Genomic DNA, 25,083 nt, shown 5'->3' on the forward strand with positions numbered 1-25,083 from the left:
AAATAAAAAGACGGGTGGGTAATGTCGGGGACATAACCGGAGTGACGTAGGACTATACAAAGGGGACAGCTTTTGTTAAATATATATTTTAAATATATTGTTTTATTTTCTTCACCTACGTGAACCTACCTATCTACCTGAAAAATGGATTAGTTTACTGTTTACTCTTTATGAATATGTTGATGGTTCTGAAAAGAACCTTTGGTGTTGTGTTTTTGTTATCACTCGATATTCCCATCTTGTTCGGCTAAACCTTCCTGTTTAGCGATTTGTTGTCACTCGCCACAGCTTTCACAGTTGGAAAATTTCTTCCCATCCAGCTTGTGACATATTTTACAGTAAATTACATTCAATGGCACGTCGCATTACCACCACTCAGTGCCGGATTGGAGGTAATTTTAACCTGTAATTGAACATTTGCGATGACAGTGGTACAGTGTCGACTTTAAATGTGGGGTCATAATTTGGATCTCTATGTTTACAAAAATGTCCAACTAAATAAGTCACATTACATGTCCGTCCAATTAGCTAAATGTCGAACTAATTGTAGATTACTGTACTTTCAATCTGGAAACAATTTAAGAATTGGTGAAAATTGAATAATCAGGAATGTCCCCAACTATCAATAAGCTCAGAACAACTGCCAAATTCACATACTCATCAGATCCTGGCAAACAAATTATGAAAACATCAATTTGTGTTTTATTACTATTTTGGATAATGGTTTAGAAAGCATTGAACTGTATTTCCTAAACTCTTTTTGGAAGGTATAATGGCCCTGAAAAGCGCCTTGTTTTATGGAATGGTTTCAATTTAGAAAACTTAGTACTCGTGGTTTTGAAAAAAAACATTTCGAACGCCCTCGATGCCGCCTTGTTCTGGATTTGCCGCCAAAGCAGTTTGTATAAAGAACAAACTTTTTTCTTCTGCTACCTGATGCCGTTTTGCGATTGCGTTTGCCACTCGCCATTCGCTGCAACTACCTGTTGTCTTGATGTCCGCCGAACCGAATGTGTTCTGTTCCGAATGCAGGTTTTCTTATCGTCGCGAGCAGCTTTGCCAGCTAACTCGATCACTCCGGCGGCCGAAACTATATAACGCCGGCTAGGTGGACTGGTACACTGGTACTAACGCGCTCGGCCTAGCTACCCTTGCGGGGAACTCCAGATCAACACGAGCGGGAACTCCAGATCAAGGTTCGAGCGGGATTTTGCCTTTCCCTTCACTTTTCCTCCTTTGCCATATCCAACCATGGCTGCTTGTGTTGGTTTGTTGATGTGAGGTGATGCGAAACGATGTGGTGTACGGTTCGGATGAGAATGATCGTTACGGCAGCGGAGCGGGGATTTTTAAGCTGACTGGCTGGCTCGAGAATTACGCATGTGTGAGACTGCGACCGATGTTTCGTTCATTTTTTTCTTTTTCCTTTCCAATCGTGCTTCATTCTATTTCGCTGCTGCTCTGGTTGCCCGTTTTGGTCGGTACGATTTGAGGAGCACAAAATGGACCAATCAAAAATGGGCACATAGTGTATTTGGACAATGCTTGATATTTCACAATTATTCAATTATTTATCTCAAGAGAAATGAAATGTTATTCGTTATGATAGATGCGTAGATATATTTCCTATCAATTGATGCAAAAACCTTTGCGATCTATTGAGAAATGCTCGAGTTATAAGCGTTCCAAATCTTGCATTTTTTCCTACTTGTTCAGTGCCTAGAATTCCATTTCACCCCCTATATCTTCCGGTTAGACGTAGTCCTACGTCAAAAATAATACGGGTGTTCATGTTTTGTCTGCCTACTTGTATAGTTGAAGAGTCAAATGCTTCTTCAAAAATGTTCGCAAACATGGAGAAAGGTTCGCTTTCTAATCAGTTAATTGTTCTGTAAAATAAACTATTGTAACATGCGTTTTGCATAGCTTTAGCTTTTCCAACTCTTAAACAAGTTTTCCTTCATTTCGGTCAAGCCAATAACAATGAAGGTAAAGATCATACCAATTGTTTTATGATCCGAGATTTGAAGAATTGTAATCAGACCTTCGTGAAAAATAGTAAGAACTAAACCGATAGTCGTCAACCCTATGATGTGATCATCAATTCTTTGTCCAAATTCAGCAGTTGGGAGAATTGCTTATTATTCAATTCATTCTACTCGATCAATATTTAAATCATCAGTAATAACCATTCGTTTTTAGTTCATGGGCTTGTATGTGCTGTAGCCATATATCTTTACGGAAATTAAAAAACAGGAAGTGGGTTATATCTATGGTATAACCGCAAGAGTGACGTAGGACTATCGTTGATTTAGAGATCATTTGTTTGAAGTTGAATCTGAATTCATTCTGAATGAATGAATATTTGGAGAACTTCGAAAACGAGAGCGTTACGTTGGAGCCACAAGGTTTTATGCATCCAATATTGGATACGGAAATATCCTACTGATGGGAAAGAATAATCTTCAGAAGCTATCCTGTTAATTGCGATTGATTGAAAAATCACAAAACCAAATGTATTTGGTCACAGTGTTTCTTGGATAGAAAACATTAAAATAAACTCTTTCACATGAATGTAATTTTAAATTCCCAGAGGAACTGGCAGATTATTTTCAGTAACGATTAGATATTTCCACATTTTCCTCGATACTGGAAGCCCACCAGTGGTTAATGCTAACTCGATAACCATCTGTTAATAGCACTTGATTGAAACATATTTGGTCACAGTGTTACATGGATAGAAAACATTCAATTAAACTCTTTCACATGAATATATTTTGAAAATTCCCAGAGGAACTGGCAGATTATTTTCAGTAACGATTAGTTATTTCCACATTTTCCTCGATACTGGAAGCCCACCAGTGGTTAATGCCAACTCGATAACCACCTGTTAATAGCACTTGATTGAAACATATTTGGTCACAGTGTAACATGGATAGAAAACATTCAACTAAACTCTTTCACATGAATATATTTTGAAAATTCCCAGAGGAACTGGCAGATTATTTTCCAGCAATGATTAGATCTTTCCGGAACTTTCCCGATGCTGAATGGCATCCTAACGGAAAGAGTTCTTCGCGTGTATGTGTCGATCCTTTGCCGTCCACCTCCTCCAGCACGTTAGGCAACGATGTTGTCTTGTCGATGTCCTCACGAAAAATGAATGTGTCTCACCACCAGAATATCGCTTAAGTATGCTTTTTGTGTGTGATTGAATCGAGAGAAGGTGTGGTTTACGATGGCAATTTGGAAGGCAAACTAGAGGGGAATGAACTCTCTGAGCTCGGAACTTTCGGCGACTGAGCAATAATCGCTTGCGGGCGCATACAATATTGGATACGGAAATATCCTACTGATGGGGAAGAATAATCTTCTGAAGCTATCCTGTTAATTGCGATTGATTGAAAAACCACAAAACCAAATGTATTTGGTCACAGTGTTACATGGATAGAAAACATTCAATTAAACTCTTTCACATGAATATATTTTGAAAATTCCCAAAGGAACTGGCAGATTATTTTCAGTAACGATTAGATATTTCCATATTTTCCTCGATACTGGAAGCCCACCAGTGGTTAATGCCAACTCGATAACCACCTGTTAATAGCACTTGATTGAAACATATTTGGTCACAGTGTAACATGGATAGAAAACTTCAATTAAACTCTTTCACATGAATATATTTTGAAAATTCCCAAAGGAACTGCCAGATTATTTTCCAGCAATGATTAGATCTTTCCGGAACTTTCTCGATGCTGAATGGCATCCTAACGGAAAGAGTTCTGCGCGTGTATGTGTCGATCCTTCGCCGTCCACCTCCTCCAGCACGTTATGCAACGATGTTGTCTTGTCGATGTCCTCACGAAAAATGAATGTGTCTCACCACCAGAATATCGCTTAAGTATGCTTTTTGTGTGTGATTGAATCGAGAGAAGGTGTGGTTTACGATGGCAATTTGGAAGGCAAACTAGAGGGGAATGAACTCTCTGAGCTTGGAACTTTCGGCGACTGAGCAATAATCGATTGCGGGCGCATACAATATTGGATACGGAAATATCCTACTGATGGGGAAGAATAATCTTCTGAAGCTATCCTGTTAATTGCGATTGATTGAAAAACCACAAAACCAAATGTATTTGGTCACAGTGTTACATGGATAGAAAACATTCAATTAAACTCTTTCACATGAATATATTTTGAAAATTCCCAAAGGAACTGGCAGATTATTTTCAGTAACGATTAGATATTTCCATATTTTCCTCGATACTGGAAGCCCACCAGTGGTTAATGCCAACTCGATAACCACCTGTTAATAGCACTTGATTGAAACATATTTGGTCACAGTGTTACATGGATAGAAAACATTCAATTAAACTCTTTCACATGAATATATTTTGAAAATTCCCAAAGGAACTGGCAAATTATTTTCAGTAACGATTAGATATTTCCACATTTTCCTCGATACTGGAAGCCCACCAGTGGTTAATGCCAACTCGATAACCACCTGTTAATAGCCGCGCGTGTATGTGTGTGTAGCGATGTCTTCCCAGGGAACCGTTTGTGGCATCACTCTCCTCCTGATAGATTCCCTTCTGGCCTAGGGTGCACAAACAGGCTCTTGGTGACACCGTTCATCCGCGCTTTCATGATAAATAAAGAGCTTCACCGCAACAGCGACAACATGCTCCAATCGCTGTTCAATTAGAACTGAGTGGATTTCCGAGCGCCGCTCGCTTATATACCGATTGGTGATTTCAATAGCCTGTTTTGAAAGCAATTTTAAGACTATTGAAACAAGTTTTTGGATCAAAAAGTAACAAGTATATAACGCGTAGACATTTTATCTTTCGAATGAAGTGTTTATCATACCATTTCGTTCAGTTGTTTAGGAGCTATTAACGCTCAAAATCTCGGTCTCCGGCGTAACGCTTTCGTTTTCGAAACTTTGATTTTACACCCCGGTATAGAAATGAAAGACGTAGTCCTACGTCAAAAAATCCTTGCCGTTATTCTTGGGCGAATGATACATTCCAGTGCAGATTCCAGGCATTTTGAAATATCTGACTTCTACAGCTAGAAGCCAATTGTCCTTGTAAGTATCATTATAAATCTCTTTAAAACTCGAAACGTCCGTAACGAACATAGATACGTCTTCAGCACATCTAAATTCTTTACTGTCTAATGCGAACTTTCAAAAACGGTTGAAACAGATTTGTTGTATTTAATAGTACTGATAACGTGGGCAGCAGCTTGTGCCCTATTCCGCGAGGTACTGGAGAACACTAAAATGCTCATTTAGGCGAGATTATGGATTGAAATGGTCCATATGAACCTGGAATTCCCAGTAAGTATTGATCATTAGCTAGCGTTGATTACGTTCCTGCCCTTTGTACATACCACATGTTGCTATCACCGATGGATTATTTAGAGATGTATTTTAAGGTGAACATTTGCTGGCACCCTCGTGGCGTTACTTTTGACTCGCTGATTTTTTTTTTCAAATTGTTTTATTTTTACAGGCTCAGTTACATAAGACTCGCTGAAGTTGACCGAATTTGGTTATTTAGAGAAAATAAAAGTCGAATAAATACGATTTCCCGCTGCTGAAGCATCAACTCCTACGACGACTTGCAATTGTCCCCGATTAATCCACAAAAGTCGATTGCAATGTTTACCCTTTACTGTCCAGGAATTGGAACAGTATACAAGTTTTGCATCGCCATCCATTCCATCGCCAACGACTCTGTTTGTTCAAGTTTATTACAGCATCGCATGGAATTCAACTTTTATACATCTAATGGAAAACAACCACATCTTGGCGACAGCAGATACCCTAAAATTTAAGACATTTTTATTACTGTTTACCTCAATAATACGTACCATCAATGTTTATTTTTTGATTCGCCTCATCTGTTTACTTGGCTGTCAATGGAACGTGTCATAATCCCGATGTCGCGTCACACTCTGTTGCAGTACCACTGTTGATCTACGCAACATTTTAGTTGTTGCAGTCAAACGTACGTAAACAGTTACCTAGGTATGCTTATGTGTACACTTTACAACGTCGATGCAATATTAGCGGACGAAAGCATGTCGGCTTAGCCGAATTTAATGAAGATTGAATATTGTTTGCGGACACTTATACATGATTAGCAATATTTTTCTTCCAATTTAAAGACGTATGAAAGTGACAACAAAAAAGCATGCCAATGTTGTATAATATGGGGTTCCTATGAAACAGTAGGACAAACCATTTGGAACATATAAATGAATAAAAATTATATTTTTATGTTTTTCATTTTATGTTTATTCTATACATCCCATATATATTTTTTGATGCATATTCTATCAAATTCCTTTCAAAAATCGTATTCAATTTGAACGAGAAATTGTCACTCAGCAATACGTGCTACATGAAAATCTGGAAGCGAAATATGCATAAATTGAGTGATACAAGATTCTATAACTGAAGATTCTAATTTTAGAACTGTTTTTCTGTTTTGGAAAAAATTGAAAAAACTAGATTTACTTTTCTTCTTCCACATTTTTGTCCATAACACATCAATATGCCACTATGCTATGTGATTCTAATACTATATACTTAAATATAATGATGTAATCTGAAGATGTATGTTTTATATCCAGATGCTCATTTTACACAAAGTTACAGTCTTATAAATATCACTCAAAACTATCGATGTTGCAAGGTGTTGTTATAATTTTCTTGTCGAATGTAGTGAGTGAGTCGCGTCGTTCACATAACTACTTTGTACCTCATGACGTATATATTTGAGGGGCTCAAAACGAAAGGGGTGCAAGTGACATCATCGATTTCTCTACATCGACTCTCTTTTTTGGTCGTAATTTGGCTGCAAACACATTCCGTGCTGTATTTTACAATGTGGACGGGAGGTCAGAACCTCATCTATCGGATTCTATAGCAAACATTTTTGCAGTTGAGTTATTAATCAAAGAAAAAGTTGACGAAGATAAATGGATCAAGTCACTTACACCCCTTGCATTCTGAGCCCCTCATTTGATTTTTTACTTAGCCCATGTGAAATCTAGTCCATGCCATGAATAACATAAAAAAAATATTTTGACGTAGAACAACGTCTTTCAGGAAAAATGCTAAATAAGAATACAAGTCGCGTTTTTATGAAATAAAATTAACACGAAAAACTATTTTCACAGCGAACGGTTTTTCATGATTTGCACAATCGAATCGCAAATTCTCTAAGGCGGCTCGCACACCGCAGCAATCAGCAACTAGCAAACTGCAATACGCAATATACAACAGGCAACATATTTTGTTGTTCTTCGCATACCAGAGCAATAAAAATCCCTGACATTATGCAAACAATCGGCTTAATGTACGAAACTTGTCAAAATATGGGCGATAAGTTGTAGTGCTCCCGTGGCCGAGTGGTTAGCGTCATAACTAACATGCCGGGGGTTCGGGTTCGATTCCCGTTCTGGTCGGGGGAATTTTTCGTCAAAGAAATTTCCTCCGACTTGCACTGTGATCACGCGTATTCTAGAGCTTGCCACTCAGAATGCATTCAAGGCGTGTTATTTGGCATAGAAATCTCAACTAACTACTAATAAAAATGACGCAAGTAATACTACGTTGAGACGGCGAAGTTTCTCTAGGAACGTTAGTGCCATTGAAGAAGAAGAAGAAGTTGCTCTTCAACCGACACGCCGTGTTACTAGCGACATGTGTTGCTCTATAAAGGCGACAGCGATAGCGTCGGTGGGCGAGATCAACAAAAATTAAATGGAAAAATCCATTGGCGATAATATTGCTTATTGCATGTTAACAATTGCTAGTTGCTTATTGCTCCGGTGTGCGAGCCGCCTAAGATTTGTTTGATATGTTATACATTGCAATGTCATTACAAAAGACAAAGGAAGGATGAATATGAAGTGGAGTTTCATTAAACTGCTGGAATGGAATGGAACCGAGCGAGCGGCTGAACAAGAACAACACAACGAGCGGACATCGCTTATACCTAATGCTGATTTCACACACATGGACACACACAGCTCGATACAAGAATGGGAAACAATTAAAAAAATTACACAACAAAATATCTCTTTTTTTTGTTAACTCTGAGCGTGATACGGGAACTCACAAAATACTCTTTTTAATTAATAAAAAAAAAACATTATTATAATAAATATAAAAAAACAAAAGCATTCTTATGAATTGCATAACGCAGGTAGACCACCAAGAAATCCTGCATGGTCTCATGACCGTCTTCGAACACTTCCAACGCAGAAGGCGCGTAAAATTTTTGAAACTCTTCTGCAGCTTAAGATGTTCCATCCTTGAACACCAATTTGATGAGGCCAGCCGAATATATCGTGGATACGATCACTTTCTATACAAACGTTACGTCAAGAAGAGACAGGACAATCTTCGACGGAATCCAAAATGGTTCTGCAGCTTTGTAAGTTCTAACACAAAGAGATCGAGCTGTCAACCGCTATGCAGAAATTCGTCGGTTGAAACTCCACAAGCGAGGTGACTGACGTCTTTTTCGCGCAACATTTTAAAAGTGTTTTCGTGGATCGTATTCCTACTGAGAATGAAAGGACAACAGCGGTCAATGGAACCCCTAGAGACGTTATTGATTTCGACGTTTTTTAAATTACCGAGAGATGGTGGAGTTTGCGATGGATAAAATAAAGTTCTCCTACAATCCCGTATCGGGATTAATAAGATAAAATAAGATTTCCTCTTGTGTTTTTAAGAGATGCAGGACCTTATCCGACCTCTTCGACCTCAAGAAGGGTGACAATTCTTGAACATAGGAATCATATAAGACGATTTCCAGACAGTCGGGAGTTGTTGGAGAGAGCGATCGAAAATGGTGACAGTTCTTGAACATAGGAATCATATAAGTCGATGCTAACTACCATGGCATAACATCTTTGTCGGCAGGATCAAAAGGTCTAGAATCTATTGTGCATACTGTCTCGTTTAGTTTATGCAGGAGCTACATTAGTCCTTTCCACCACGGATTTCACCCAAAGCGATCAGCTTAGAATAATCTGTGCGAATTCACTTCGACTTGCATCAGTGCGATGGACAACGGAGTACAGGTGGATGCAGTGTACATGGATATCAAATCTGCTTTCGACACCGTAAATCACGAAATCATACTGGCTGGACTATTTCGACTTGGAGTATCGGAGAAAATGCGCAACAGGCTTTATTCGTGTCTACGCAACAGGCAACTTTGCGTCAAAACTGGATCCTGTGAGTCAGCGCATTTCTCGCCACGCTCTGATATACCATAAGGCAGTAATCTAGGTCCAATGCTGTTCACACTGTACTTCAATGATGTGGTAACTCTTCTGCGAAACGGTGGGCTACTGATCTATGCTGACGATCTTAAAATTTTATTTTATTAATTTTTTCTTGCAGTTCAAAATGGAACTGACTGCAGGGAGCTGCAGGAGTTCTTGGATCGTTTTGAGTATTGGTGCACTACAAATTTTCTTGAAGTGAGCGTCGCTAAATGTTCGATTATATCCTTCCGGAGATGTAAAAGTCCCATCAGATATAACTACACTATTCATGGAGAAAAACTTGAACGCTTCGATGAAGTTAAGGATCCTGGAGTGTTGTTGGATTATCGACTCTTCTTTAAACTGCAATACACAGCTTTAATTGATAAAGCCAACCGTCAATTAGGGATATGTTTTGAGTTCTAAACATTTTTGATACTAAATACATTTTTTGAGTAATAATTTTTATTGGTGTATAAAAATTATTACTCAAAAAATATTTTTTATAACTAGTTCATTAATTCCCCAATAACTTTGCTGTATATCATATTTTTTTTAATTTTATTTTGAGTTTGATTTTTTTCAAAAACGCTAACAATTTTGGATACGGCCTTATAAAATCAGTCGTAATTAGAGTTGGTTATCCGAAAATGGAAGTTGGTTCTTCGTAAAAAGTGGTGGTTTTCTGCTTTATCGCTAACTATTAGATTCGCATCCAAAAATGGCATTTCTTTTTTGTTTTGAAAAAAATTATGACTAAAAAACGAAAGAAAACACCTCTTTGATTTCTGGATATACAGTCAACTCTCCCTAACTCGATATCTAAGGGACCATCGAGTTAGGGAGGTATCGAGTTATGGAGAGAAAAATGCTTGTAAAATCAATCGAAGGTGCCATGAAATCCATCGAGTTAGGGAAAATATCGAGCTACAGAACATCGAGTTAGGGAGAGTTGACTGTATTATGTAAAAAAACCTCAGCTATAAGAAAAAATAAGACTACCTCATATCTTTAATTTGATATGACAATCATCTCAAAAGCCATAATTTATTGTAGTGGAAAAAAGGGGAAAAAATGATTCTCGGACCATCGGTTAACTTCGAAAAACCATAACTCAAAAAAACAAAAATAACACATTTCTGATTTTTAGATATGTTATTTAAAAAATACCTTAGCATTCAAGAAAAAATATAAAAACACACAGCGTCCCTTAATAATGTAAATGTAAACAGCAAAAAACAAATACAATCAATAATTACAAAAACAATATCCAAAGTTTTTGCAAGCGTGATATTCTTCAGAGGAAAACTAGGGAAATGATCGATATATAAAATTAAAGCCAATTAATTTTATATATCGATCATTTTAATCGGTCTAATAGTTCAAAAGCTATAAATTTTTGAAAAAAGTCATTTAAAAAAAATATTTTTGGACCACTCTAAAATAGAAATGGTTACCCTAACAAAAAAATAGAAAAAAAATCGGGTGTAATTTATGATAAACAACAAAACTACCACTTTTCACGAAAATCTGAGAACCACTATATCGGTTTGGCATGGCTGTATATCACAAAACACTAGATCCGTATTTTTTATTTTTTTGTTAGGGTGACCATTTCCATCTTTGGGGGGGTTCGAAAAATCAATTATTGAATCTGTCCAGTAGTTCAGAAGTTTTGTAATGGAAAAAATGTGAAAAAATTGTGTTTTGGACCACCGGTTAACTTTGAAAAATCATATCTCAAAAACGAAAAAAGTTGCATCCCTGATATCGAGATATGTTATGTAAAAAATCCTCAGCTTTCAAAAAAAAAATATGAAAAATTATAGTGCCCTCTAGTCCAAAACCATAAAGACAACAAACGCAACTACAATCAATAATTACGAAAACAAAATCCATTGTTTTTGCAAGTTCAATATTTTTCAAAAGGCAAAGGGCTGGCTCATTGGCTTCAATTTGATATGTCGATCATCTAAATCGGTTCAGTGATTCGAAAGTTATGAATTTTTGAAAAAAGTAATTTTTGGGAAAAAGTTGAAAAAAATTATTTTTCGGACCACTCTAAAATGAAAATGGTCACCCTAACGAAAATAAAGAACAAAACTATCACTTTTCATGTAAATGTAATTTTGTCGGTATATTTAGAACATTGTATTTTACAAAGATTTTTTTCCACGTACCTTGGACTATATGATTTTATCGTTACATTGGATTTAGATAGTTTACCCAATTCATAGGAGTCAGCAGTACAATACAGCTCTGTGAGAAAAAATAAAGTCCTTGTGAAAAGATCTTACAATTGAAAACCACGAATTCAATAAAATAATCGATTTCAAGAAAATAAAAATAACAATGCAGGCGATGAAGAAAATTTAAAAAAAAATGAGTGGGTTATATCTATGATATAACCGCAAGGTTCACGTGGAACTACCTTAGCTTAGCAATCATTCGTTTGTATTGATTAAATTCTTGGTTGAATGAAACAGTTTCCAAATTCAATTGAGTTCAATATATTTGCTCTGTGAGTGAAAAAAATGAACAAATGCCGTGTAAAGTCAATTCATTTATTGTGATTGATTGTTCTTCGTTACAAGTAAATTTAATGACGGACCTTTTACGTTTGGTATGATGACTAGAACAAAATATATGTACGGAAGAATTATCAAACGTTTGATGAACCAGCCTAAGGCTGAAAATCTTTCCAATAAAGACAAAAAAAATTATCAAACGATTATTTTATTTTACATTTCCCTCTGAAGTTTACATCCCAAAAGTGTACATACTTCTCGAATCTCGAATTTGCTTGAAACTGGGAAATTCATTCGCTTCTAGTGGCTGCACGATTTTCCCAGGTTCCTAAGTTTAGAAGATCATGTTAGGACAGACATATTCCACTCTGCACAAAGGCAAGCGAGGACAAAAGTACTCGCAATTTGCATTTATTTGCAGAGCCGATTTCCCCAGAAACCTCGGTTTTGAAGTCTGTGTTAGGGAAACACATTTCAATCGGAACAAAAATACCCCCGATTTGTATGAATTCGCAATGCCGATTTCCCCACGCTTCATGGATTTGAAGTCTGTGTTAGGGAAACACATTCCAGTCGGAACAAAAATACCCCCGACTTGCATGAATTTGAAATACCGATTTCTCCAGGCACCTTGGTTTAGAAATCTCTATTAGGGAACACATTTCGGTGGGAACAAAAGCTCCCCCTACTTTCGTGTGTTCTTTTTCTTCTTTTTGGCTTTAAGAGGGTTTAAACTTCTCAGTTCACTCGCCTCTAGGCTCTTTCGTGTGTTTGCAATGCCGATTTCGCTGCTTGGTTTTAAAGTCTGTGTTAGGGAACATTTTTCGATGAGAACAAAAGTCCCCCTACTTTCATGTATTTGCAATGCCGATTTCCCCAAGGCTGCTTGGTTTTGATGGCTGTGTTAGGGAAACCGTAAATCGGGCCAATCAAAACGATGCAGTTAGGGCGTTTAGATAACGCCTAATATTTCACAGTAATTCAATTGTGTATCTAATGAAAAACAACATTTTGTTAGTTGCGATAGATGCGTAGGAATATTCCCTATCAAGTGATGCAAACATCTCTCCTATCCAGTACGAAATGTTCGAGCTATAAGCATTCGAAATCTTTCATTTTTTCCTGCATGTTCTGTGTTTAGGTTTTCATTTTACCCTCCATATATTCCGGTTAGACGTAGTCCCACGTCAAAATTCAGGAAAAAATTGCACCACATGTAGAAAAAATAACACATATGAACGCATTTAAATAAAAATTAGAGCAAAAGTTTGTCTCAAAGTAATTTTTTTTTAAATTTCGAAATGCCAGAAAATATATATATATATATTTTTGCAACGCGTTTTATTTTTAGATTTTTTGATGGAAAAATTGTCTGAAGATATTTATCGACACAGCTTAGTAAGATGTACTTCCAGTATTTTTTTCTTATTTTTGTCTCAAAGCTATTGAGAATGGTGTGAAAAAAACGAAAAGGTGCATTTTTCACCATAGATCCTATGGTGTACCATATAAGAACTCAAATATATGGTACTACTGCCAAAATGTTCTATTTAGTATACAATATTTTCCATACAACTGGCGATTTGGTTTGAGGGCACTTTTTACTCCCTTACCCAGCCAGACCTAATGGAAATATAAAAAAAATATTTTTGTACCGCGCAACACTGAAACAAATCACATATATCTAGGAATGCCGTAGGAACACATTTAAATATGAATAAGAGTAGTACTACATCTCTAAATCCAATTTTTTTATTTCAAAATTTAATTTTTTTTTAATACTTAAATTTTTGTTGAAATTTTTTTTTATAACTTTTGCACATTCAGTATTTTTTTCAAATTTTTATCTCGAAGCTTTTTGGGGATGGCGTGAAATGAACGAAAACGTTTTACACCATAGACCCTATGTTAAACCACATAGGGGTTCAAAAAAACCTCCAAAATGTCTGTTTTTATCTCCTATACAATATTTGCCATACAGCTGGTAATTTGGTTTGGGGGCACTTTTTACTCCATTAATCAGTGAAAGTCGGGTCAACGGCCGGGCAATTTGGTATGAAATTGCTCTATGGGCACCACAGCCAACCAAATTGTAAACTAAACTATCTACGTCACGGGTACAAAATAGTATGGAAATGTTAACACACTCTACTACCTACATCACCCTTTTTCCTCTACAAGGCGCATCACGGTTCGTAGCTTGCTCACGCGTATCACGCGTTGATCAACTGTGGCCAACCATCACACTCTCTGCTTTCCAATAAGAATTGTCAAAACTCAAGCATCCCGCTCTCACTTGGTTCTCATCCGGCCGTCTGATGTTTTCTCACGAACTGTGGTGAGACAAAAACACGAGATGTCCCTATCAGACAGCGGCCATCGGATGGAGCTGCACCAAGTTCATTAATCCTTCTTGTTTACACACGACTCGGCTCACTGGAACGTTTGCTGAGCGCCGGGGGGAGAGAGAGTTCTGTAGTAGATAGCCTTTTTCCTTCGTAGTATGAGCGCATGATTCTCGAGAGCGACTGTTGGAAAATTTGCAAAATATTATCCTTCTATGAGTGCTCACTGATGTTTGTAGTGTGCCGTAGTCAGGCAGGGACTGGTGAATATCACTGTTTTTCCCGATTGGGGAACAAGAAAAGGAAGTAGATTTTTCCTATCAGAGTGCATTCGGAAATAAAACGCAGTGGAAAAATCTTAACTGCAAGAGATTTTTCAGGACGAAAACGTCCGATTGGTGTGTTTGGATGCTGTTGCAGTTGAAGTGTGAAAATTATTGGGTGGAAAATGTCTACTACTAGTGAGCAGGTAACGGAGAAAACAGTGCAATGGGGGAGAAAAAAAGGTTTTCGGAAATGGATCAGTGGAGTGGCAAAAAATGAAAATGGAAAAGTTCTTGAAATATGAGAATTCTTGTGCGTTTTTTGCTTCCACAAGTAGACGCGCGTGTAGTAAAAGCACTGGAATACGATATCAGAAGAATTAGCATAAAGTGGTGCAGAAATGAAAGCAATAATCGCCTAAATGAAGATGCTATCGAAAAAACGGAAACAGTGAAGTGGAAGGCTGAAGGTGATTGGCGCCAGGAAGTGAGATTACACAAGAAGTGTTATTTTATGTTCAATGTTCTCGTTGGAATATTCCTACAAAGTTTATCTTGAAAATTAGTATGTTTTTCTCCGATACACTTTAAAAGATTTTCCAACCCAGGGCATGTCCTTTCCATGAACCCTCCATGTCATTCGCAAGAAAAGTCTTTTGGAAGTCTTTTTTTTTCTCTTGAAGTGAAATCGGGTCGATGCTTGTTCGGCACACAGAAGAAGAAAAAGTTGCAATAATCATTTCTAAACAGTTCCCATGTTATCCGCATCGCATATTTTCTGCGTTCCCTCGTCCTAAAATGCCGGAGTTTCGGGGAATGAACCCAACAGCAGCATCAGTGTGAAAACATAAACCATGTTGTGGGAGCACCGGAAAAAAGGAACAACTGAAAACGTTTATTAACATTTTTGGGAGTTCATTATCGGTGGCAAGTGGTATTTCCGGTAACTTTTTTTTTCTTAGCTGTGAAAAAAGAAGTAAGAAAATACTTCTAACTTGCAGTGCTTTGGAGATGAAGAATATCAATAAAAAAGACAATTAAATCTCGGACCCTTTCTTCATCACGAGCCATTGTAACATTTTTATTTTGAAATAACATGAGATGATTTATTATTAGTTTATTGGATTGGATTGCATTGTTCTGCACAATAATAAAGAACGTAACATTTATAATCGCAAAACTTTTGCTGCCGAAATGGAACAGATTATTGTCAAACGTTTTGTGTTGTTAATCAATTATTTATTTCGCTTAAATACTCAATTTCGTTCATCGTTATTCTATCAAATTAATGTAGATCTATGTTTCTTAATTCCTTTATTCGATAATTTTATCAACATGTTGAATTACATTACTTATGACATACACTAATTGTGAATTTGTAACGTAACGTAATATTACGTCAAATTTGCGGTCATGTCTCGAACACAGCTCTTTAATTGGCGCTACCATATCAAAGTGCACACTTGGGGATTTTGCTCACTCTGGTTATCGCAATTTTATTTGCTGACACTGTCATCCAGTGATAAATGCGCCTCATTTGAAAACACGATTTTTCGATCGAAATCGGGATCCTCAGGGAGCTTCAAATAAATATGAGAGTTCATCTGGCAAGATGTTTTTTTGTCAAATCTTTTGAAAAACTTTTTGCAAATTGCGAGTAAAGAAGTACTCTGGATCCTTTCGTAGACCTCACCAATACCTCTCAATCTATCGGTGCTAACCAAATTAAACCTTTTCTCCCCAGAAAAGATTATCTACAGTGGACAAACAAACATCAAAATGATTGAAAACTGAATGAAAATTAGAAGTAGTGTATCCATAACAAGACCACATTTTGAACGTAAGACCACGAAATTAATTCCGATGAGAACAAACAATATAGAAATTTATGATTGACACCCTATAGGACAAAGATTTGGTACAAGTGCTTTTTAGCACAAATATATGCTGGCGATGACTGATGAATGAATGCTTCACTGAGTCAATAGGAAGTCAGTTTGAGTAAATTGTCAAATTAACACTCATCTTCATCGTGTACTGTTGAGTGCTCGCTGTCTAGAGTGACATTGAAACACTGAACTTCCACGACATTTTTCAGTAGGGGAAAGGGGGGGCAGTTTCGAAAAACGCTTGTAAAAATCAAGTGGTACAATTTTCAACCAAATTAAAAATATAAGTAAGCTAACAGCCCTTCCACCAACAGCTGTCATGACATCTCCTGGTCGTTTATTACTTACGAAAACAACACATTGCTCTTTTTCACACACGTTTCGAAACTTTTGATCTTGAAGTTGTAAGTATTTCCATAATTCCTTTGTGAACGATTTAGAAATTTAAATACACCACTTCAGTTAGTAACTAATATGAAATGAGAAAACGTATGCACGGGGAACGGGGACAATAAAGGTCTATTTATTAGATAAAATTATAATTTGTCTTCGGATGGTGGTGGCACATTCGGACACTGTTTAATACCTCATAAAATTTGTGTCTGATTGTTGTTTACTAACAAACATCAATTTAGTCTGATTCTGAGACCTAATGATGGTTCGAAACTACAAAAAGAAAACCGATAGAACCAGCTTCAGCGAAGATGAGCTGGAAAGGGCTGTCGAACCAATTTCGAATAGAACGTTTTCATGATTCTAGCTTACAGGTGGTCCAACAACGGACCCAGTCTTTGCTAAATTCCCAACTAACCGTTGCATAACGGGAAAACTGTTTCTCAATGTTCTGGAGCATTTGAAAAAGGTAGCAAAAGTTTGTATGTGAGGTGTTTTCCTTTTTTTTTTGTTTTGTATTTTGTATTGATATTTGTAAATTAATAATTTTTCAAGCGACAACCACGGATTATTCCTAAACACCTACTCTAGAGTAATGAATTAATCATTTATTGACGCTTTGTCAAAGCAAAAATATACATTTTTCCAGTGTTAGATCACTTTGGAATTTTTCCACTATGTAGATATCATACGGCTCTGTCAACGGTGAAGATATTACTGTTATAAATATCAATACGCGATGTTACCGTAGAGCTGGGGTTCTTAAAGTGGTCGATATCGACCCCTTGGGGTCAATATCGGTTTCCCAGGGGTCGACGTAAACGAAAACTGATTTTGGGGGTCGTCGAGATCTAAAGATCGACCCCTATTAATTACAACAAGTTTTTATGAAACTTTCAAGATACTATATAAGTTATGTTATGTGAACCAACTTGTTATAAGAATGACCAATATATTAGTATTGTTAAAAATTACACTTGATATTTACTGAAATTTATGTCTATTTTTTTATCTGTATTATAGTTATTTTCAACTCATATGGCTGGTTCGTCACTTTTTACTTTCATTTTTGGAAGAATGTCGGGAGTGAGAATTGAACTCATGACCTTTAGCGTTAGAGGCATGGATGTTACCACTACGCCAGATCGCCTCCAGTTATGTCTATTTATTGATGAGAAAATTACGTCAAGTTTACTCACTTAACCAACCGCAAAGCTTTTTAATTTGTAAGTATTTTGTATGAAAAAATTATAGGAGGTTTGTTCAAGACACGACCGCATTGTTGACGTAGAACTACGCTGTGGTTTTATTCAAGTCGCTTGTTTATAACTACGGATATTATTTTATAATAATACGAAAATTAAAAAAAACAATTCTACCGGTTTGGTCGCCCTGAAATGTTTTGACGTAGGACTACGTCTAACAGGAAGATATAGGGTGTGAAATGAAAATCTAGGCACTGAACAAGTAGGAAAAAATGCAAGATTTGGAACGCTTATAACTCGAGCATTTCTCAATAGATCGCAAAGGTTTTTGCATCAATTGATAGGAAATATATCTACGCGTCTATCATAACGAATAACATTTCATTTTTCTTGAGATAAATATATAATAATTGAATAATTGAATAATTGTGAAATATCAAGCATTGTTCAAATGCACTATGTGCCCATTTTTGATTGGTCCATTTTGTGCTCCTCAAATCGAACCGACCAAAACGGGCAACCAGAGCAGCAGCGAAATACAATGAAGCACGATTGGTCCGGATGCAGCACCTTATGATGTAGATAGCATATGATTCCTTCTCCTCCTTCTTGTCGGTTTCCGAGATATTCTTCTGCGCCGTGCCGAACTTTTTGGCGGCTTTTCCATTATTCCACTAGTCTTCGGTACCTTCGTGTTTGTTAGAAACAACTGCATGTGAATCCAACGAGCGAAAAAATCGTAATGAATGTATTTTTTTGCCATCGCTGCCTTTTAACACTCATTCGTTCGTCTCGTTGGACTCGCCCCTTTGGCTGAGTCTGCTGATTTATCTCTATTCTGTGAGCGTGTACCGCCAAAGTACAAAACGCGCGGACCCGCTGAAAAATATATCATTCTCTTTCAAACCGTAAATCAGTTTGATTGTATGGCATCGTTTCACATCACATCGCATCAACGGATTGGTGCCGGAGCACCAGTATACCTAATAGCGGTTCTAGAATTTCGCCCGCCGGAGTGCTCGAGTTGGCTTTCAAAGCTGCTCACGACAATAAGAAAACCCGCCTACAGAACAGAGCACATTCGGTTCGGTGGCAACAACTAGTTTCAGCGAGTGGCAAACGCAATCGCAAAACGGCAGCAGGTAGAAGAAGGAAAAAGTTTGTTTATACAGACTGCTTTGGTGGCAAAACCAGCCACCGTAAAACACGGCCTTTTTCAGGGCCATTAAACCTTTCAAAGAAGAGTTATTAAAAGTTTTTCACAATACATTTCACAATGCATTCTAAAGTGACATAATATGACATATAATATAAACCGATTTATTTTGTTTATGCTTGTTCTTGAGCTTATTGGTGGCTGAGGTCATTTAAATTGATCATTCAGTTTTCACAAACCCATACATGGTTTCCGAATTAAAAGTGGCTTCAAATTACAACACATTGTTTGCAGGATGGCATTAACGAAATTTCTCGGTAGCAAGAACTGCTTTCTTTGGTTGATAACTGATGTTGAAAATTGACGGACGTTACATCTGCATTGTATAGAAAAATAACTAAGGAGCAACATGATGAGCTATGTATTTCCTGCTGCTCTGTTCTTATTTTAAAGGACTTTAATCCGAAGGTCATCCGTCCCTGTATTTACTGTTGGTTTTTCAGAACGCTTATAGCTCGTTTATTTCTCGACAGATCGTAGAGTTCGTCTCCAAAACCTCAGTTCTGTTTCATTTTTAATTATTTTGTTTGCGGAGACTACAAATCTTACAATTCATTCGTCTCCGAAACCACAGTTTAAGGGACGATAATATGCTCAATAGTGAAATATATGATAGTGAATGAGCTGATGACCACCTATGCATTCCCTATCACAGCCATCATTTTGATTGTACGATATGTGCATACGCCGAAAGATGCCCGGCTTTGAACATTTAATAAGTACAAAACCTTCAGAAAAAAATCAAGAATCAAGTTTGTAAAAAAACGCAAAAACACAACACCAAGAGTTCTTTTCAGAACCCCCAACATGTTCATAAAGAGTAAACAGTAAACTAATCCATTTTTCAGGTAGATAGGTAGGTATTCACGAAGGAGAAGAAAATAAAACAATATATTCGAAATATATATTTAGCAAAAGCTGTCCCCTTTGTATAGTCCTACGTCACTCCGGTTATGTCCCCGACATTACTCACCCGTCTTTTTTCTATTTTGGAATCATTTGACGATAATTGTTTGATGATTCATTATTGTGCTCGCCGAACAATACATGATCGAGATAAGCGCAGCTGTCATCCTTAGTGGAGAAAGTTTTGCTACTGACAAGCGGAACCATATCACATACAAAATTCCAGAACGGCATTTACTTTCTTGGTGACTAAATAAACGAAATAAACTCTATCTGCTAATCTCAACAACCTCGAAAAGTGTAGCACTGCTTCATTATGGTCAAGATTAGCGCAAATGCGATCTTAGTTGAAAGCAGTTTTGCGACTGGCACGCGAGCCCAAATAAATTAATAACTTAATATAACTTATTGAATAATTTGGTATTTCCCAAATAATTTTTTGGTGGACAACCTTAACACCTGCTTCACCATTGCGTCAGTTCAATGCATTGATGATAGAAAACAAACAATGTTAACTGCTTGGAAAAAGGCTGAATATTTGCCTCAGCAGAGATTCATTACTAATACCCTAGCGTAAATATGTCCCTCCCGCTATCTCCCCTCCTTGTTGATATTTATCATTACGACTGTATAATTTGCAACACAAAACGATCGTCAATCAAAGCATAAAAAATTAAGCGATTTTTGCATCGTTACAGGGCCAATGAACACGGGAGCAGATACAAATGGGGTTCAGCGTAGCGAAGATGCACTATTTTTACGTACGGGTTATGAAGCACGCAAGTACGCACACAAATATCCATATATCGATGGCTTGAAGCAACTAAATATACACACACTTATCTCCGTTTTGCGCTCTTCTCAACAGAAGCCCTTTCTGTTAATATTGCCAGTTAGCTTAGCTGTCATCCTTTGTGGAGAGAGTTTTTCTACCGTCATGTGAAACCAAATCAGTGACAAAATTCAGAACATTTATTTTCTTGGTGAGCTGACGAAAGCCTAGCTTGATGATTCCCCACACAATTGTGTAGCTCAAAACATTAATGCAATGGCGTCAATTTGATGCAATGATTGCAATGGCAGAGACATCAACGAGTGAGTAATTTGGTCGCGTCCACAGCTCAATCCGAAACGAAGACGTGATGGCGCAAAACAAGGAAGAACAAGCGATATTCATTGCTTTGAATACAGAACGATACTGAAAGTTTGCTTTCCTTTCTTGCTTGAGACTTGAAACTTCATCAGCTCATTCGTCTCTATCTTTCAAGAAGGACATTAGAAAACTTTACTTTATCCATCATATTACTTCTCCACCTCCATTGCCTTGGTCATCGCATATGCGATAACTGGAAATATTATTTGTTTGTATACTGCAAGTTTATTCGTTAGAGATAGTCGAGAGTATCTATTGATCAGGGGATACAATGACCTTGTTAAAATGTTACATCTTGTGTCTGTTTTTGTCAATGTGTGCTCTGAAGGTAAGCTTTCGATCGAAAGTTAGACCCATCTTAGTTCTTAGTACTGTGATACTTTTACCCTTGTAAATGATGGCAGTGTCATCTGAAAATAATAACAGTTTCCCATCAGATGGGAGTGCGGGAATATCTGAAGTGCAGATACTGAAAAGAATCGGTCCCAAGATGGATCTTCAATGTTAAATATACTATCGAAGCCGGGGGCCTTCATATTCTTCAACGAGCGTATAACCGAGATACCCTCTTCAGTCGAGATGATTTCACTCTCTTGAGGTGCAGAACGGATATTGTCAATAGCCCTTACAGTATCATTCACCGAAGCTTCAAATGGACTTGCAAAGTTCTGACCAAGATTGTGTGAACTAGCGAAATGGTTGCCAATTGCATTAGCCTTTTCGGCAGGTGTTATCAATCGTTCTGAATTATCAGGTTGAAGAAGAGGAGGAATAGAAATAGACTTGGTCATTTTTCGGTCTTTTTTTATCGAGCCTCTAAAATGGCGAATTTTTTGTTACGGAGATCAATTATTCTGGCCTGGATAACCTTGGTTAATTGATTATACTGGCGTTTCCTCTCTCGAATACCAGTACGTTGATACTGCCTTCGATATAGGTTCCGAAGCCTAATAAAATGTTTAGTAATGGAATCAATTTGAACAGAGTCACTCACCTGAATCGTTTCTGGGATGTGGTTTTGGCGAGCCTGAATAACTGTAGTTTGAATAGAGCTGACTGTTGCTTCGATATCTTCGGGAGATCGAGATCAATGTTGTTGTCAATAAGCTGCTGGAATTCCACCCAATTCGCACGATGATAGTCCCGTCTATATTGTGGCCTTCTGACTACGACATTCACTCCCAATTCAACCATCACTGGGAAGTGATCTGAACTCAACTCGTTAAGGGCAATAGGATCACCGATGTGGCGGTCCATGCTTGTAACGAAGAAATCAATTATGGAATGTACTCCAAAACGGGAAATGCGAGTGGGGGTTGCTGGACTAGAGTCAAATAGATTTTGATTCCTCCTTTGGTTTCCCCAGGACTAATGTCGAATATTAATGTCCCCACCGATGACGTATTTCGACTGCCTTCGTGTTAGCTTGATGATATCGTTTTAAAGAAGCAACGCTGAGCCGTCTCTGATTGACGTCTGTTTCGGATAGTAGACCGCAATCACGATAATAGGTCCAATCGATGTTGTGATTTCCGCCCCTATAGCTTCGATTATGTTTCAGGCTAACCATCGACCGGAAGGTGTAGAACGGCAAAAATGGATGCTCCGTCAGTGAAAAAGATCACAAGCGCGTAGTTAAGCAGTTTAGACGTGATCCGAGAAGTTCAGTCCGGGATGTCGCCAATAAGCTGAATTTGTCAAGTTCATTCGTCCAGCGGACCAAGCAGCGGGAGGGCCTGCGTACATACAAGGTTCAGAAGGCTCCTAACCGCGACGAAAGGCAAAACATGGTGGGGAAGACGCGAGCCCGGAAGCTGTACACCGAAATACTGACGAAGCCACATTGCCTGGTAATGGACGACGAAACCTACGTCAAAGCGGACTTTCGTCAGCTGCCGGAACTGTTGTTCTTTCCCGCAGAGGACAAATCCAGCGTTCCGGAGGAGATTCGCAAGCAGAAACTATCCAAGTTTGCCAAAAAGTACATGGTGTGGCAAGCGATCTGCTCTTGCGGAAAGCGGAGCGCCACCTTCGTGATGACCGGCACGGTAAACGGGCAGGTTTACCTTAAGGAGTGCCTACAGAAGCGCTTACTGACACTATTGAAGCAGCACGAGGGTCCGACCATCTTCTGGCCGGATCTCGCTTCGTGCCACTATTCAAAGGACGTGTTGGAGTGGTACGAAGCCAACGGGGTCACCTTCGTGCCAAAGGAAATGAACCCGCCCAACGCGCCGGAGCTTCGCCCAATAGAGAAATATTGGGCGATTATGAAGCAGGCCCTCCGGAAGAACCCAAAAGTTGTCAAATCGGAGGCGGACTTCAAGAGAAAATGGATTTCTGTTAAAAAAAAACTGCAACCTGACGTTGTACAGAACCCTATGGACGGGGTAAAAAGGAAGGTGCGAGCATACGGGCTTGGGCTCGAAGTATGTATAAAAAGAAAATGCCAAAATTTGTTTAATAGTTTTTATTTTACTGTCTAAAATTTTCAAAAGGATCGGTCTACTGGGCGAATTTCTACAGCGTTTTTTCCGTGATGCAATTTGATGTGACACACCCTTTACTATGAATTAGACAAAGGAAAACAATACATTTTCAACTTATTTTACTCACACTTTCAGGCGGTTCAAAAGATACAATCAAATTTGTGTTTGTGTGTGATTTTCCTCGAAAGCACCATAGAGTATGGCAAGTATTCCCAAACTATTTTGGCCTGACACCCCTTTTCCACATTGCAGTGATACCATCGATCCCTATAGCCAAATTTATTTAAACAAATTTTCATTATCTTTTGACGTAGAACTACGTCTTTCATTAAGGGTGCCAAATCAGAAAACAGGTCACGTTTTTATGACATAAAATTAACGTTAATAACTATTTTTGCCGCAAATGGATTTTGGCGATTTACATACCAAGCGAATCGGAAATTTTCTAAGATTTGTTTGATATGCTATACATTACAATCCCAGAGTCTGTATATGGTTTAAATTGATGAAAATTGGAAGCATTCCAATTTCCTCGTACATTTGTTCTGCTCGTTTGTGTGCTTTCCCGAACAGAGCTATCAACGAGCAACGAAGGGGAAATCGTAAGAGTAAAGTCTCCGTGAACAAAGGAAAAGTAGAAGAATGAAGGGGAATATTTTCCTAGAGTATAAACAGTGGATCTCGCTGAGGCAAACTTTCAGATTCCGCTCCGACCGTCGACAGAGACGGACGTGTTTGGAGCAATATTTATTACCTATTTTTCACTACATCCAAGGACATCGGTACTTTGAGATCCGAGCTACTGGCGCTGAAATTGCAGCCGGTGTTCAAATTGTGCAGCATAGGGATTAAGGTTACCTGTCCCAATTTGGAACAATACAAGGTCATCGGAACGTATCTGGAAAAGAACAATCGTGAATTTTACACTCATGATATATCTTCCGACAAACCATTTAAGGTTGTACTACGAGGTATTCCTGCCATTGAACCGGAGGACATCAAGAAGGAACTCGAGCAATCCCATAGTCTACAACCGCTGGCTGTACATCGAATGACAAGGCGCAAATCCCAGGACAATGGCTTTTCCTATGTCTTGTATCTGATCCACATTAAAAAAAGGATCGACCAACATCACACGTCTGAGGGATATCAATACCATTTTTAACATATCCGTACAATGGGACCGATACAAACCCCAAAATCGGGACGTCACTCAATGTACTAATTGTGTTGGTTTCGGTCACGGAACAAAAAATTGCCACATGAAAACTCGTTGTGGCAAGTGTGCTGCTGACCATCCAACAAGCGCTTGTAGCCTTCCAGAGGAAGAATCTCGCAAGTGCATTAACTGTGGCGAAAATCACCAAGCCACCAGCCGTAGCTGTACAAAACGTAC

The 25,083-nt window shown here is 38.0% G+C and overlaps 1 protein-coding gene across 3 annotated transcripts in view; it reads left to right on the top strand.

Moving 5' to 3' along the window:
- The first annotated feature begins 14,249 nt into the window (after window positions 1–14,249).
- The window catches only part of LOC129771820 (tight junction-associated protein 1), a 137,275-nt gene continuing 126,441 nt past the window's right edge, over window positions 14,250–25,083 (top strand). The window contains exon 1 of one of the 3 annotated variants that reach the window (XM_055775881.1): window positions 14,250–14,642. In XM_055775881.1, coding sequence (XP_055631856.1) covers window positions 14,622–14,642 — 21 coding nt within the window. In that variant the 5' untranslated portion in view covers window positions 14,250–14,621. The remainder of the gene's footprint in view (window positions 14,643–25,083) is intronic. The other 2 variants (XM_055775878.1, XM_055775879.1) reach the window with 2 other exon arrangements.

This window comes from Toxorhynchites rutilus, chromosome 2 (genome assembly GCF_029784135.1).
Source record: "Toxorhynchites rutilus septentrionalis strain SRP chromosome 2, ASM2978413v1, whole genome shotgun sequence".
NCBI lineage: Eukaryota > Metazoa > Arthropoda > Insecta > Diptera > Culicidae > Toxorhynchites > Toxorhynchites rutilus.